At 46.6% G+C, this 17961-nt stretch overlaps 1 protein-coding gene across 3 annotated transcripts in view; it reads right to left on the minus strand.

Moving 5' to 3' along the window:
* Slco3a1 (solute carrier organic anion transporter family member 3A1) overlaps window positions 1–17961 on the minus strand; it is a 281111-nt gene that overhangs the window by 71450 nt on the left and 191700 nt on the right. For all 3 annotated transcript variants that reach the window (XM_021189846.1, XM_029540392.1, XM_021189837.1), the window contains exon 3: window positions 7623–7721. In XM_021189846.1, coding sequence (XP_021045505.1) covers window positions 7623–7721 — 99 coding nt within the window. The remainder of the gene's footprint in view (window positions 1–7622; window positions 7722–17961) is intronic.

The raw sequence follows: 17961 nt of genomic DNA on the forward strand, positions 1-17961 counted from the left end.
TGCATGTGCTGGGTGTGACTGTGCATGTGCTGGGCATGAGTGTCCATGTGCTGGGTCTGACTGTCCATGTGCTGGGTCTGACTGTCCATGTGCTGGTGTGTGGTTCCCAAGTTTCTTCTTCTCAAGAAGACTACATTAATGAAATGTCCCTATTGACCAGATTCAGATACTTGACAGGAACAAGATTAAAATTCTACCACCCTAAGCCACAGATTAGGGGATATGTTTGTTACTGTAGCATGGTCTAGCCTACCCCAACTAGTACAAACGTCTTGGGGAACAGACATTTGTAGCGATGGCAGTCCTGGAGAGGCCCAGACAGACAAAAGGTACTGTTTCAGGTTGGAATGGGGCAGCAAAGCTTGAGCATCTTTTTCTATCTGGTTCTAGTTCCTGCATTGACTTTTAAAGCTTGTTTTCAGTCTGTTTGAAGGTGGCTGCTTGTGAGATGTCCAGAGCAAAACTGAAACGCACCAATCACTCCCATTTACTCAGACACATCAATATACCAATGGCATAAGAGTGCAGGTGGTAACTCAGGCAGAGGAGAAGCAGGTCGACAGAGCAAGGGCTCTGTAGCCCCTTGCCTACCCTTGGATACTCCAGGAGCTAGGGAAACAGGCTTTTCATTCTCAAGGGGGTTCTGTCAATCAAAAGGGAGAGGCCTTGAAAGAAAGGAAACCCCAACACAGTCTTCTATCTGTGGCTGTGTGGAGTATGTCTGTCAGGAGATGGGACCCAGCTGAGATGGTCTCTGCAAGTGTCTCAGACACGTGTACAGACTCTCCCTCCCTAGAAGACCCACTTCTTTATTTGGGTGCGTTATATGTTGTGTGGGCATGTGTGTTTCATGTGTGTGTGTGTGTGTGTTTTTTTTTTTTTTGCATGGGCTCGAGGGTGTGTGTCCACATGCCCCCATGGAGTCCAGAGCATGATAACCACATATCTTCTTCTGTTGTCTTCTGGACTTTATTGCCTTGAGACAGGGCCTCACACTGACCTGGAAGCTTACTGCCTTGGCTGGGCTAGCTGGCTAGCACGCTCTGGGGATCTGTCTGTCTGTCACTGCCCTCTAATACTGGGGCTTTAGGCATTGTGTAGCTTTGCCTGGCTTTTACACACAGGTGCTGGGGATTCAAACTCAAGATCTCCAGCTCACATAGAAAGTTTTCTACCCATGTAGCCATCTCTCCTAACCCAGGATCCATCCCTCTAGGTGTCCTGTTTTAGCATCTGGCCTCTGGGTTGCTTTTAATGTTTTTTTTTTTTTTAGTTCTATGGAACAAAGGAAGCAAGCTGATAACAGTTGTTTGTCACCTCTGAAAAGAGCAAGTGACTACAAGGAGCCTATCAGAGCTCTGTCCCCATTTCCAAGGTAAAAAAGAAGAAAATCAGAAGAAGCAGGAAGAAACCAGCACACATCTCATTAAAAGGCCTACCCACGAGACTGTGAGAACTCTGGCTCAAAGCAAATTGGGGACAGTCCCTTCTTTCTCTTGGGCCATACTAAGGGCCATTATGGCTCTCCGGGCATTTTTAAGTTCATGTACCTATTTGCTTAAAGTATATCAGACTTTTGCTATGGGACTTGGGAATTTCAAGAGTATCATTAAGTGACAAACCTAATTAGAAAGTGGAGGTGGTGAGGGTGTGGGACATTCCAGATCCCAGCCATCCAGCTAATGAGTCCAAACTGAAGGAGGCTGGCTGCGGCGCTAGTCCTCTCAAAAGGCAGAGGAGGAAGCCTAGCTGGTGACCTTTTCCCCCTGCAAGCACATGGGCATAGCATCTTGTTGCAGCTACCAACGCCATGCAGCTGTCTGTGGGTCCAGCTGGTTTGCGCGTGCCTCCGGACAAGTGTCCACATGTGTGCTGGTGAGGGTCAAACAACGAGGGAAAGGTCCATGGGAGGGAGTAAACCTGATTAAGTACAGGTTTCAGGGAGGCAAGTTGCTAGGCTGAGAGAAAGAGTTGGGAGTCAGGGCTGAAAGCATGCTGGATCCGTTGGTAACTGCAGATGCTAGTAGACTTCTCAGATGCTCCATTGTACCTTTATAGCATGGTTCCTATACAAAAGACATCGTCTGGGTTGAAGGTGTGATTTTCTTGCATTATCCACACACAGTCTCAAGGAGGAATAGCTGCCCCAGGATCACAGAGCTCACGGGAGTATGGTCTGGATTCACAGGGTTCTGGACTCCCAGGGCAGACACAATGCCTTATCAAATAGAAGCTACACTTTCTGACAAGGTCCCAAGTTCCCAACAAGACAGCACATGCACACCTTTAATAACGGTCGATTCCGTGCTTAGGGGTACACCCTGAAACCGAGGCCTGTCTACAAGGTTCTGTATTCATGGTCAAACTTTAGTTTCACCAAGACATTCTGAAAAGAGAACTCTGCAAGTCTCCTCCCTTCTTCCCCCCAGCCCTCGCAGGGTGGAGCAGTGGAGCCACACAGGATCAAACCCAGATGAAAGGCCAGCCACCAAGTCTCGTGCCTAAGCCTGACCGGACGAGCCTCTGGTGCCTACCTCCACCCCTTCTTGGGGATCTTCTCCCAGACTGCTGGCTCATTCCTGCAAGTAACCTGCTCTCTGGCTCCCACAGCTGCACTGACTCCCAGGTCCCAGCAAGCCTCCTTTCTCTGGCTGTTGCTTCCTTAGCAACCTCCAGGTCAGGAGGAAGTACACTTTCCTTCCATTTGTCCCACAATATGGGTCTTCCATAGACACCTTCTATGCCACGTCCACACAAACTCCAGGGTAGGCAGTGATTGCTTCCCCTGCATGTTCCCCAACCCCAGATTCCAGAGATGCATGTGGGACTAGGCAGAACAGACATTCATGTAGAATTTAACATTTCTATATGACGGGCAGCCCTAAAGAAGAGCTATTTTACGAAGTGAGGACAAGATAAGGGAACCCTTAAAGCACATAGATATCCTGCCTCAAAATACAGCCAAATGCACCCAGACACGACAAGGTTCTGCCACAAGGGCAGAAACAATGAAAATTGCTTGGAAAGGAGATTTTCCTGGCTGATTCCCTAACAGAACTAGTGGTGCTCTTCTGCCCTCTAGTGATGATAATCAGCACCGACCTTCATGTACCTTCAAGAAGCAGTGTGACTGTCACAGACATCCTCCCTCTAGTCACCTTGTGCTCAGGGAGGCTGCCATCAGTTAGACACCAAGACAGTAAGGAAAAGTGTCCATCTGAGGTGTACACAGAGGCGTTAATGCCAATCGAGGGTGGAGGAGGTCGCTTAACTTCTCACAGGGCTTAGGGGACAAGAAGAGATGATGACAACTCTAAGGGGTCCTTAGTGCTGTCATCCTCCTGGAAAGCTTGGGGCCTGTAGGTGACAGGCTAAGTGCTCCCAGCTGTCATTCTATCCATGGTTTCTGCAGGCACTGAGAGAGAGGAGGCTCTTTCCTTAAGACGGAGAGGGGATCATGAGTGGGAAAAATCTGCCACATGGCTCAGGAGACTTGGTTTCTATACAGATGCGCCTCCACTGGTTGGGTCAGGTCCCTCCCCTTCCGGATCTGAGACCCAGGTCCCTCCCCTTCTGGATCTGAGATCCGGGTTCCTCCCCTTCCGGATCTGAGATCCGAGTCCCTCCCCTTCCGGATCTGAGATCCAGGTTCTTCTCTTTCAGTACCTCCTCACTAATTTGATGAAAGATCTGGAAGAGAGTGCTGCACGAGGTTCTTTCTGGCTCAGACATTCTGGCCACCCCCTAGGCCTCAGTTTGATGGGTCACTCCGGATGTGGCCAATACAAAATATATCACACGTCGCTTTCCAAGGCAACCTTCCCAAGGAGCTTCCAGTCCCCTCCAGCCCCTGGCTGCCCCCAGAGAGTGCTGCCTTTGGCACACCAGTTGTAGCTAGCTTTTCTGTCTGCTGGAGATGGCAGCTGACTTCTCATTGAGCGTCCCTTAGCAGTCCATCCTTGCTTGCTAGAGTGGACATCAAAGGGCCAGGCTGCTGGAAGACAGGGACATTTAATCCCTTCCTGTTCGGGCCTAGCACTTGGCAAGAATAAATAAGGCTGCATCTGATTTTATTTTCTACTTGGAAATTTGTAACATCATTAGAGACAAGTAAATATATCAGTGGGATTAATGGACCGAATCAAAGAGCAGCTTGATTGGATTTAAGACCACATTATTTCTTTGGGGTGAATTAGTAAATTTAGCACTGTCAAGAGATGATGGATTGGGAACCCGGGGACTGAGAGTTCTTATTGATCCCAAGAACAGATCAGCTCAAGAAGCAGCTTTAGCTTCCCCCTCCCCCATCTGCCTGCGGGGAGAGGAGAGGAAGGGAATGGGGCTTTGTTACTGATGAAACTATGCAGAAATCCAGTGTCCTCTTTCAGGCAGTAGCCACAATAGTTGTGAACATAAGGCTGTTCACAGATCTCAGCTGATGCCCCTATGATCCTCCATAGACCCAGAGAGGCCTTGCTGGAGTAGGCGTGGCACTGGGTTTTGGGGGTCTCAGAAAATAAAGCCAGGCCCAGTGGCTCAGTCACTTCCTTCTGTCTGTGGATCCAGATGTAGGACTCTCAGCTACCTCTCCCGCACCATGTCTGCCTCATGCTGCCATGCTTCCTGCCATGACAACGATGGACTAGATCTCTGAACTGTATGTAAGCCAGCCCTAATGAAATCTTTTCTAAGAGTTGCCATGGTCATATTAACTCTTTATGGCAACAGAAACCCTAACTAAGATACCCCCAAATCCCTGCCTCCACGTGGAATTCATATTCTTGTATATATAATAATCCGGCTTAAGCATGGCCCCGTGTAACTGGCTCTTTTCCAGGAAAGAATGCTGCAGACATTACCTGCTGTCAGGAGGATTGGTGACAGACTCCCGTAGAGAGGACCAGGGGGGTGGGGGTCAGCCTGGCCACCACTGCATGGACTCTGAAGTGAATCCTTTCCTCTTTGGTCTGCAGACTTGGTTACACCCCACTAAAGCTGCTCCTGAGTCCCACACCCACTTCAGAACTGTGAGACAACAGCCAGGTGTGGTGGCACACGACTTTAATTCCAGCACTTGGGAGGCAGAGGTACTTGGGAGAACTCTCAGTGAGTTCGAAGCCAGCCTGGTCTATAGAGATCTAGGACAACCAAAAATCAAAACCAAAAAAAAAAAAAAAAAAAAAAAAAAAAAAAAAAAAAAAGTTAGCTATGAGACAAGGTGTTTCCTTCATGGGTAACTTTACATACGACTCCACATATGTTATAGACTCGCTTTGGTAACGAACAGGGTGCGTTACTTCTGATCACAGACTTTAAGGACCAGTGTATAATGTGTAAGGCTTGCTGCCTGCAAATTATAAACACTGGGATCAGGATAAACAGCTGTGGGTCTGGGCCCCCCAAACAGCCATGGTGAGCTAAGTCCCACCTCTTTCCAACACCAATCTGTGTTGAACAGGTTATCTACAAAACTATTTTTCAGCATATCCAATCAGTAAAATGTGAGGACTATTTGTCACCACAGCTCAGGCAGCCATGATGGTCAAGCCCTTTTGCCAGTGGAATGTGACAAGCCTCTGGGTATTACATAATACCATGAGGTATTATGTATTAATTAAGGTGGGAGCAGCATTACCAGCATTGCCTTGGTTGGATTTCTGGAATGACTAAAAGGATAAATTTGTGATGCTTTTCTGCCCTCTTGTGGTAAGAGGAAGCAACAACTCTCAAGTACCTTAAGGAAAGAAGGGCTAATAGAAATGGATTATTATTTTGCTGTAAAGAAAAGTGAAACATGGGTAAATGGACTGGGACTGAGGTAACCCAAGCCCAAACAAGACAGGTATATTCTTTATCGTACGTGAGTGCTAGGTTTGAAAGCTTGAATATGTGTGTTTAGCTCGTAGAAGAATAAAAATTAGAGGAGACTGGGGGGGTGGGGTGGGAGAAGGATGGGATTCCAAGGGATGACACGTTGTTTGCTGGGCATGACAAGGCTGTTGTACACGCAAACTCAGTGGCTGAGGTAGCATAATAAGACATGCACAAGATCAAGGCAGGCAAAATCCCAGCATGGACTGGGGATGCTCACGATGCCCTGTTAGCTGAGCAGCTACTGGCAACTAATGGTGGCTGGGGAGGAAGAGTAAGATTTCATCAGGTACATGACGAGCGAGCGAGCGAGCGAGCGAGCGAGCGAGCGAGCGAGAGAGAGAGAGAGAGAGAGAGAGAGAGAGAGAGAGAGATGAAGTTTGGAGAGAAAAGTAAATATGGGAGAAATTGGAGGAGAGGGAATGGGAGGAGAGGGAATGGGGGTGGCCTTGATCCATCCATACACTATATCCACGTATGAAATTCTCAATTAAAAACACCCTGTTACCAAGATGGCAGAAATCCACGAAAAGCTAAGTAGGATGGTTCATTTCTCTCCCCCTCCTGATTATGGCTGCAATGTGCTCAGCAGACTCGTACTCCAGCTGACACATCTTCACCACTGTGGTGGACTTCTCAGAGTTATAAACTAAAATAAAGTTTTTCTCTTCTAAAATGTCAAGCGTTTTAGTTTGCTTTTCTTTTGCAGAGACAAAACACTTTGACCTCAAACAAAACAAAACAAAACAAATCTTGGAGGAGAGGGTTTATTTCATCATATATTTAGTGATGGTATATCATTCTCATTAAAGAGAGAAGTCGGGCCAGGAACTCAAGGCAGGAACCTGGATGCAGGAACCTGGATGCAGGAGTTAAAGCAAGACACAAGGGAAGAATGCTGCTATTGGTTCATACCCACGCCCACATCCAGTTACCTTTCTTATAGGCCCACCTACCTAGGGAATGGTACTGCCCACGGTGGGCTGAGTTCTCCTAGATCAATTAGCAATGAAGAAAATGTCCCACAGACAGGTTGTAGGCCAATCTAATGGGGGCAATTTCTTACTGGAGGTCCACTTTCCCCATGTGTGTCAAGTTCACAACTAAGATTACCCATCATGAGAGGTATTTGGTCACAGCAATGAGACTCATAACTAAGAGCAATATCATTTACTCAGACAGCCACACAGTTTAACTGCAGAATCACAGATGTGAAGCCCAGAGCTACTGAGAAACACATGTCCTCTTCTAATTAAAAGCACAGCAAGCTTTGCTTAAGACGTTTTTGTTTTTATTTGTATTTTGCATGTGTGTGTGTATGTGTGTGTGTGTGTGTGTGTGTGTATACCTTAAGGAGATGGGAAATGGGGCGCTGTGGTGAAAGTTGGGTTGCCGTGATGTGCCTTTGAAGAGGATATGGGGACCCTGAGTTTTTCCTCTTTCTTCCCTTCACAGCCACCATGTGGTATCTGGCTCTGCTCTACCTTGTGCTCTCTGTAATCAAGTGGTGTCTTACCAAGAGGCCCCCAAAACAACATGCCAACCAAATGTGGACCCTGAAACCATGAGCTAGAATAGGCCCTTCTTGGTTTTGACCTGATTGTCTCAGTCATATATGTCCCAGAAATAAAAAGCCGAGCAACACAAGAATGTTGCTCAGTGGGAGGGTCTTAAATAGCCACAGGCTGAAGACTCCTTTATAAGAATGGAAATGCTTGTAAGGGCGCTTAGCAACTATGTCTGCTACTTACTCGTGTCAATGAAGACCGCATCCACATAGATTTTGGTACAGAAAGAGCCCAGAATAAATCCACAGGCTGGTCCAAATACCAACATCGTAAACAGGATCCCTGAAAGAAGAAAACAAAGGGTTAGGTTAAAACACAGATGCCCTTAAAGGAGCAAAATTCCCAAAGGTTAGAGAGAGTGTGTTATACTGGCCAGGTAAGATACCTGGTTATTATAAATGACATCACAAGGAGTGTTTCATCTTTGAGAACTCCATGCAAATACTGATTATCAGGGTAGAATTCCACAGCATTTTGTTTGTTTTAGGCTTTATTTTAAATCATGGGTGGCTATATGCACGTGAGTGCTGTGGCCTCAGAGTCTGGAAGAGTGAGCATTGAATCCCCTGGAACTGGAGTTAGAGGTGGTTTGAACTACTTGATGGGCATCCTGGAAACAAACTTGGATCCTCTATAAAAGACCTTCTACATACCCACATGCACATTGTTAAAAACTGAGTCATCTCTCCAGCCTGTCTACAGAATTTAATAGATTTCTTGAACAGGGTATTCACAGCCACCTCCTCCAGTTTCTCTTACCTTTCGAGGATTTTTGTATCACACCAATCAGAAATACTAAAATAATCCAAATCTATCATTCAGTAGTGATTCTGTCACTAAGAAAGGGAGGAGTACTTGAAAGACGGCTCAGTTGGCAATGTACCTCCTAGATAAGTATAAGAACCCTCACTTGGCTTCTTAGCACTCACATATGAGCCAACCATGGCAGCCAGAGTGTAACCCCAGTACAAGGAAGGGGGAGATATAAAGGTCACTGGAGTGTATCAGTCACCCATCTTAGTTTTGGGGGGCCGTGAGAGGCAGCCTGGTTTCTGGTTGAGCTAGGTTTAAAACTCTGGTGACCCACCAGCTGACCATAGCATGCAAGGGACAGTAGGCGTTTGGCCATGCTCCTAGACACCAGGCTCCTGACATGAGGCCACAGCTCTACACTCCATAGGTCTGTGGCCATCAGTCATGTAAGGGCAATGACCCAAGGCCCTCCACAGGTAGAGGACGTGACCACAGATCACTTAGCTTCAAGACGGATCTCCATTTTAATGAGGCACCTGAAGGGCTTAGACAATTAAGCTCCCCTTCCCAGACACTCCTCCCTGAAAAAGGTATTTTTGAAGGCCCACCCTGAGAAAGTGGGGTACGGTTTCATCATCACAACTCTCCATCATGACAATAAATGCTTTAAAACCATGGACTGCCTCTTCTCATTGGGATCCACCATGGGCAGCAATGGAACAGACCTTTGCTTAAAGGGCTATCTAATCTCTAGCAGGAGGCCTCTCTGTGCTCCCAGTCACAGATTTCCATCAAGCCAAGCAAGGAGCAAGCCAAGGACTCTCTCCTCCCCTCAGCAACCAGCTAGAGCTCTCTTCCCTGCCCTTTTCCCTCTGGCCCCTGGCTAAATCTAGTCAACTGGCTTCCACTCCATTCTCAGCTCTTCCACAGCATCCAACGGTGTCAGGAATGCCCAAGTGTCTGAGAACCTGTTATCCTCAACCTTCATGCAGGTCCAGGATCCCTGAGTCAACTCCACCAGTTCCCTGCAGACCTCAGATTGCACTTCCCCACCCTTGGAGCGGGGTCCTGCAGCTTCTCACAGCCCAGTGCCTGCCTGGCGTCAGCGTGGGGTGCGCCCAGTCAAAACTCCTGCGACCTTCCTCCACAAGTGACCCTAGTCCTGTGGTGGACCAGACGCAGGACATCATTTGAACCCACAAGCTTAATTGGCTCAGGGATCTTGGTTCAGTGATACACCATGACTCAAAACAGAAGGCTGCAGTTTTGTTGTAGCCTTCTGTCGTGGCAGCACAGGCCTGGAATCAATAGAACCAAGTGACCATGGACCGCTGAGACCTCCGAAAACATCAGCCAGGATAAATTCTTTGTCCTCTAAGTTGTCTCTCTGGGTGTTTCGTCCTAGCAATGTAAGCTGGCTAGCAAATTTACAAGCTCCTTCCATGAGCCAAGCGCTAACCTTAGGGTTGGAGACTCAGCACCGGACTTCAAAGAGTTAAGAATCCTGGTCTTCACAGAGCTCTCTGACATACAGAAGGAGCCATAAAAGAAAACTTCAGAAGCCATAGACCCAAGTTCAAATGTTTCTAAGTGTTTGGCAAAGGACACTGGGCCTTTACAAATAGGGACCCAGAGCCCCAAAGCAATCACTTGACTTTGGCCTGTAGACAGTAAAACAGACACCATGAAATATAATGTTTTGTGTCATAACAATAGGCTGACAGAAAGAAATTAATCTGTTTCAAAATACTCTAAGGACAGCCACAGACCCCAAATCTCACAGCAATTCTTATTTAAGGGGGAAGTTTCAAAGGGGAAAACATGTTAGCTTTGTAAAGGAACAATACCCACATGATGAGCACATCGGTCAGCGTTGTCACAGTGCACATAGATTCTCATAGCCGAACAAAGAGCGGTGTGTGCAAGCTGATGTGTGCAAGTTGAGAGTGTGTGTGTGCGTGTGTGTGTGTGTGTGTGTGTGTGTGTGTGCACGCGCATGTGCATGTGCAGTGATATGGGAGGATTCCCAGGTCCAGTGAATGACAGGCTACTTACTATACTCTATTATTGTAGTACATCCTTAGCCTCTCTGGGGGCCAGTGGCTCTTCCTCAGAGAAATGTCACAGTAAACCAAAAGCAAGCAGGTTTTGAGACGTTTTCTACAGACAGCCCGACAGTATGGTATGAGAAGGGCCCTTTACCGTCTGGAGGCACATGATCTCGGATGGAGCAGCCTTAGAACAAGGCTTCCCCTGCGTCCTTAGGGAAAGTATAAGGTGCGTACGGATCTCACAGAAAGTTTCTCGTGACTCTCTCTCCCCAGCTCTCCTTGTCATCAAGCTGTGGCTTTGCTTGTTTATTAGCAAAGTGCCTCAAAATGTTCTGCCTGAGAGGTAAGAGGCAGTACCAGGCACCTGGCTGTGGCATCCCTGCGTAGAACAGTTCCTGGTCCAGAGGGAATTTTTGTTATTGTTCCTCACATTTGTGGCTCACGAGTGCCCTCTGCTGTTTGCTTGGTTTCTGTACACCATAGAAAGAGCATGCTGAAGAAGAACTTAAGAAAGGAAGCCAGGAAACCACAAATCCAGAGTTGTCCTTTTATTTATTTATTTATTTTTTTTTTACAACCCTGAATAACCCAAACCACTTTACATCCCCACACCCCGGTAATCTATTCAGTCTACTGTGGATAGATGCTCTCTCAAAGGTTCCCTCATGTGTCTGCAGCAGGTAGCTAAACACATCACAGGCAAAGGGCCAGACGCCAGGGCTTTCCAGTCCATTAAGGAGTTCTGACGCGTGAGTCTTGGAGAGCCGAGACCGAAGCCCCCGAGCTGTTACTTCCTATCCTCGTCAGCGTTTGTTTACCTCTCTGATGTTATCTGCCAAGCACAGTGGGACCCTTGCTTTCTAGTAGCAATAGACTTTCAAGGAGAAAGCAGTATGCTAGGAGGGAGCAGAGGATGCTGGTGCTGAAGCTGTGACCTCCTGAAACTTAGTGTAAAGCTGCGAATAGGGGGCCAAGGGACCCTGAACTCACAGGATTCTGTACAGTAACACATATATATTTGTGTCTGGGTGTATGTATGTGCACCACATGCATGTAAATGCCTGAGTAGGCCGGAAGAGGGCGTCAGCTAACCTGAAGCTGGATTTGCAGGGGCTTGTGAGTCACCAGGCATCCTGCATGTTTGGAACCAAACTCAGATCCTCTTGACTTCGGAGTCAGCTTTGCAGATCCATGGTTTCAGTTGTGGGCTCCCACTACTTCTCTCCATGATCCCCAATCCTTTCTTTTGGTGTTTAGCATAATAGATTTATTTTTCTACTTTTGAGATTATAATCCCCCCTTTCATTTCCTCCCATCTAACTCTCCCATGCGCCCCTTCCTTGATCTTCTTCAAATTCATGTCTTCATTATTTTTCATTAATTATTGTCCTGTGGGGGGGTCTGTGTTTCTGTCTCTCTGTGTGTATGACTTCCTGTCTTTGAGAACTGAGTTTCCTATAGCTTCTAGGAGGGAACGCACTTGTGGAAATCAGTTAGGAGTAGGAAACAAATCTGGCAGTGCCTGCACTTCTCTTGGCTCTGAGAAGCTATGTGGCTCCCCAGATTGTTAGAGATGAGGATTATTAAGGTATAATTTTCTCAAAGTATGCATACCAATTTTCAAGCAATTATTACATTGTTTGGATATATACACTTAGTAAGCAGTTTGAACATAACCATTTAGCAAACAAAACTTTTTGTTACATTTTTCTAGACTCCAAGTTCTGTATATATATATATATATATATATATATATATATATATATATATATATGATATGTCACACACACATACACACACACAAAGACAAGAAAAATGGTAAATGAGGGAGGTTTAGGAGATAGATGTGAATTATCTTGATTCATGCACAGAGGATGGCAGCATTCTGGTCATGCAAGGCTAACCCTAATAGGAACCATAGCTAGTATAAAGGAAATGATGCCCAGGGACACCTCTTGACACCTCCTGCTTTGAATTTTTCAAATGTAATACCAGCCACCCAGGGTCCAGGGAAGAAAGAGGAATGGGCTATGGGTTTTATCAAGGAAGCCACTGTCATGTTAGGGAGACTTTTAAATTCTGCTTGTTAGTTAGCAGTATGGACTGGCCACATACCTCGTGGCAGATGCTGTGCCAGGGACTGGGGCTATGGCAGTGAACAAAACAGACATCTTGGTCCTCGTGAGGCTTGTATCTTCTAGAAGACACAAGTCCACAAACCAAGCTAGTCACCGTCTTCTTTTAGTAGCAGTACAAAACAAGAATATGTAATTGCAGCTAGGGAAAATGGTCTCAAGGGCATGCTTTTTGTTGTTATTTTGGAAGGCAAAATTAAGGCCCTCAAAGACGTCTACAACTCTCATCCTCAAGGGCATAATGGAAGCAGGTGGATGGAACTAAAGCTGTCAGTAAGGTAAATTGTGTGTGTGTGTGTGTGTGTGTGTGTGTGTGTGTGTTGTGAGCATGTGTATGTGATGCATTCACATATATGTGTGTGCATATGCTTTTAGAGTCCAGAGGTTAATGTTGGGTGTCTTTCTAGAATATTCTATACCTTATGGAGATGGGCTTCTCATTGACCCTGGAGGTCCCCCATTCAGCCAGTCTAGCTAGCCAGTGTGCTGTAAGGATTCCCTGTCTCTGCTCATTGAGCACTGAGATTATTTGTGGGCTGCAGTCCATGGTGTTGGGGATTAGAACCCTGGGAGATGCTTTAACTGCTAAGAACTCTCCCCAGCTCCAATCAGGCAATCATTTTGTTTTGTTGTTCGAGGTAGGGTTTCTCTGTGTAGACCAGGTTATCCTGGAACTTGCTTTATAGGTTGGCTTCAAACTCAGAGATCCATCTACACTTGCCTCTCAAGTGCTGACATCAGAGGTGTGTGCCACCCCCAACCAAACTAGGTGACCTTCAAATATAACAGCAGATACTGGATTACTATATACTATATCAATAGATATAATTATATATGTAGTATAATACATACATACGTACCCATGTGCCTGCAGGTAATTGTAAAGGACCTTCAGATGTGGAGGGTACGGGAGAGTTAGGTCAGGAGCCACCATAATAGACCAGAGAGATGGCATCAGGGAAAGGAGCCCACCACCCACACTGGGTTTCAAGGGGTGAGAGAGTCATTAGTCAAGAATATGAGCACTCTCCAAATCAACAATACTAAAATATAAAAGAAAATTGATTGCCCCTCCACGAAGGATTTCAGTCCGGCTATCTTGATTTTTGTGAGCCATTATGGACTTCGGATCTCCAGAAGTGTAAGATAACCACAGTGCATGAAGTTCCTCTGTCTGTGGGATATTATAGGCATGCAATGTGATCACACTGACAAAACTTTGCCACTATCTAAAAACAGTTGGTGATAAGCCAGTCTTTTCACTTGTGGCTCTTGCTCTCAGGAAGTATTGCATAAAAAGAGTCCCCATGGGCTGGAAAGATGGCTCAGCAGTTAAGAGCACTGACTGCTCTTCCAGAGGTCCTGAGTTCAATTCCCAGCAACCACTTGGTGGCTCACAACCATCTGTAATGGGATCTGATGCCCTCTTCTGGTGTGTTTGAAGAGAGTGACAGTGTATAGTGTTGTGAAATACATGAAACAAACAAACAAATAAATAAGATATAAAAGATAAAAGAAAAAAGTGCACCCATGTGTATTGGGAGACCAACCCAACAATGCTTGTAACAGCACTCTGTAAGACCCCAGATCTGAAAAAAAATGTCTGCTCAGATAACCTGGGGTCTCTACATTCTGGCATTTTTATGCAGCAAAAACCACAGATAACTTACAGGATGAACACTGCCAACAAATCACAGTAATCATGGACAAATCTTAAAGAAGACAACTGAAGACAATTGAGTGTAAGCCTGTACGTCCACATCCAAGGTGGCAACATGAATTGAGTGAGCTGTAACCAGGGAGACAGGCTATGCTGGAGGCCAGGGAAATAAATCTTACAGAAGTTAGAACGGAAGCCACCAGGGTGGAGAGAAAGACAATCATTATTACCATCACTACAGTTTTTATGAGCACACGCGTGTGCCACAGTGCACGTGTATGGTGGGTAGGTGACGACCTTGGGTGTGGGTCTTCATCTTCCCCCTCGTTTGTTGTTGTTGTTGTTGTTGTTGTTGTTGTTGTTTTGGCTGTGTTTACTGCGGTAGATGGCCTGTGAGCTTCCAGGATGCTCCTGTTTGCACTTTCCATCTTGTCCTAAAAGTGACAAGATTATAATGCTGCTGCTGCTGCTGGTGGTGGTGGTGTGTGTGTTCATGAGGTCTTCTAGCACTTTACCCATGGATCCATTTCTCAAGCTCCTATTATTATTGATCATATGATTAATAAGCAGGGGGGTGGGACTACTAAAGGAGGTATGCTCATAGTTCTGATTCTATGTATTGTTTACTGTTAGATGAGCATTTATTTTACATTTGTTTAGTTGGAGATCTGTGTTTCCCACAGGAGAAAATGACTGTGTACATGTGATCTTGAGTACACATGAGCACGAGCATGTCTGTCACACGTGCACACACACATATGCACACACACATATGCACACACACATATGCACACACACACAAATGCACACACACACACACACACACACACACACACACACACACACACACACCTATCTGTTGAGTACTTCTGTGGCACACTAAGCACCACGTGGTTTCTGCCTGAGCTCTCAAGGTTCCGTTAACAACACAGTCAGCTGCCCTCATGAAGATTTACCCAAGGAGATGTGTAGGTCACAGAATCTCAGCTGCTTGGCCCCTGGCTTGTGACTTCTTGATGTCGGCTTTACACCAAACCCTCTGCAGCACTAGGTTTCCAGGGAGCTCACCCAAGCAGAAGGAAGACTGAGGCCAAATCAAGCCCCAAACTTTGCTGCAAAAGGGCAGCTGTTTAAATGCAGAAGGCATTTGCAAGGATCTCAGACTAACTGGATCTGCACAAACACAGAGGGGGGAGGCTCTTTCAGCCCCCTCAAAGGCAGCTGCCATGGGCCTCAGGGGGTTAGAGAACAGGCTGTTCCAGTCTGAGGATCACTTTGCTGCTGATAGGCCCAGTAGTACATCCCTTAGCCTTGGCAGGTTTGACCCTGGCACGGATGGAAAAACATCAGCTTCCACTGATGCCCACGGCTTTGCTCTGTGCTAGAAGAACAGGAGAAGGAAAGACAGTGGGGCCACATTCACACCTTCCCATTTGGCTGTGCATATAGATACCCCTAGCACACACCTCTCACCAAACCCACCAACCTGGGACATTGTGGGGGATGGACTGCACAAGACAGAGACATCATCTTGTGAAGAAAATGCTGACCTTCACTTCTAGCCTTTCTCTTTCTCTGTCAGGATGACATGAGACTTGGTTCTCTTTTGAAAGTAAAGGGTGCAGGCTGATCCCGGGTGAGAGCCGATTGCTTTAGAGAATATGGAAAATACAGAAACAGCACTGTTTTCCTAGTTCATTTTATAATTACTATACCTGTGACCAATTTCTCTTCAAATCTATACTCAGTGGAGAATGATCTGAGGCTAGATCAACAACAGAGCAGGTGAGCTGACACTGACCCTGGGGCTCGGAGGCCAGGGTCTGGAGTCACCAGCTGTGCAGCCTTGGGGATGCTCCGGCCTCCACTCACTCATCTTAGAGTGGCTGTGATAAAAGCCCCTGCCTCTCAGGGCTGCGTTTGAGGTTTAAGTGATTAATAAACATCAAAGGCCTTTCATAGTTCCTTTGCATACAGTAAACTGGTTGCTACATTTTTATCATGCTTGTCAAGAAGGCACACGTCAGCATCTCCATTTTCCACAGAGAAACACTGATGTGCATTTAGCTACGGCCTGCCTGCCTAGTCCTATGTGTAAGGTTCATGTTTATAATAAGTAATTAGAGAAGACTCAGAGAGATTTTACAATGACTGAAATCTCAGGAACAAACGAGGAAAGGTTCTAAAGACTATATTTCTTCCTTTCTTTTTTAACGTGTGTGTGTGTGTGTGTGAAAGAGAAAACATTTGTGTGTGTGTGATGTGTATATGGTGTGTGTATATGTGTGCAAGTGTTTGAATGTGTGAGTGCAAACACACACCTGCACACACGGAGGTAGAGCACAGCTGTGGGAGTTCACCTCACTGTCTACCTTGGTGGCCACAGGATGTCTTAGTCTTCATTGTGTGTGACAGGAGAGTGGGCCACCAGCTTCTGGGAGATCTCCCTTCTCACCTCAGGACCACCAGGATCTAGCTTTACATGGGTTCTAGCATTCTGCACTAAGGTCCTCACACTTGCAGGGTAAACACTTTACCATCCGTGTCACCTCTCCGGTCCCTAGAGACTGTGTCTAAAGGACAGAATATTTCAGAGAGTGTAATAGAGACCAAGGTGCTAATCAAAGGGAAATGCAAGCAGCAGACACTCCTGGCTGTCCTTGAGAAGGTGGCAGGGGAGGAGCTAAAGCCCAGCCTCAGGAGGACACCAAAGGACAGAGGTCTCACATGACAGCCTTGACCTCTTAACAAAACTGAGGCAACACAGGGTGGGGGAAGGGCAGAGCTAAGGGTTCTGTGCGTGACAAAAATCTAGTCTTTGAGGGAATGTAGCAGTGTTCTTGAGAGAGAGGTTCAGAGATCACTCTCAGAATGTGAAGATTTCTCTTCTATGACATCCGGCCTGGCACATGCTGGTGACTTCTTCTGCCTCTTTAGGAGGAGAGTGGTCCAGCTCATCTCCAGTTTGTACAGTGGTAAAGCAGAGCCGCTCTCAAGTTGCCATCCTGGAGCAACCACTTCTTCATACAAAGTTGTGGTTGAGGAACAATTCTGAGGAGCATGGCTGAGGAGTAGGATGAGAAAACAGAACCTCAGAGAAGGGAGGCAGCAGCTCTAAGGACATCCAGCGTCTCCATGGTGGAGATGGAGATAACCTCAGGTTCTAGGAGGAGGTGGTGGATGCGACCCTGGGTTCTAGGAACTGACCTAGAAAATGCTACCACGACAACACAGAAAGAGGGCTGTTGAGTCAGTCAGACTCAACCACTTTGGCTCATGCCTCAATTTCTAGATGGCCAATAATATCTCAGTGCCTCATCTGGGAATAAGAATATCTGTCTTGTGGGATTGGGACTATTAGAGACATTGGTGGGTGCACACAACATGACGGATGTCGCCTAGGACCCCACCTAGAACTATATCAGGACTGAAGAGTTTGGGGAGGAGGTCCTGTAGGGCTTCCCCTCCTTCTCTATGCTTCTGTAGCTGGGCTGCCTTCCTTTTTACTCTGCCTGGTCCCCTCTGGGAAGAGGAACCTCAGGCTGGCTGTGACTCCTCTCACTAGAGGGCAGCACCAGACTAGAAAGGAGGGCGCGCCCAGCTTTTCAAGCATCTTTGGGCTCTCTTTGCCAGTAGCCAGTGAAACCCTTGGTGAGAACATCACTCTCCTCATCTTACAGCTGCCCTCCTTGCCCTCCATTTATACAGATTTAGCTCCAAACCTCAGGGTGAAAATTCTCCCCTCTTAGGGAGCCTTCTGCATGCAACATGCATGAATAAAACATGATCAGTAAACAGCAGGAAGCCTGCAAGACACACAATACATATTTATCCATTGCTCACTGGCCACAGTCTGACAGCGTTTTAACTGATGTGCTCATGTCTGAGGACAAGGAGGAGGAGGGAGAGGAGGAGGAGGAGGA

Source organism: Mus pahari, chromosome 1 (assembly GCF_900095145.1).
Source record: "Mus pahari chromosome 1, PAHARI_EIJ_v1.1, whole genome shotgun sequence".
Lineage (NCBI taxonomy): Eukaryota > Metazoa > Chordata > Mammalia > Rodentia > Muridae > Mus > Mus pahari.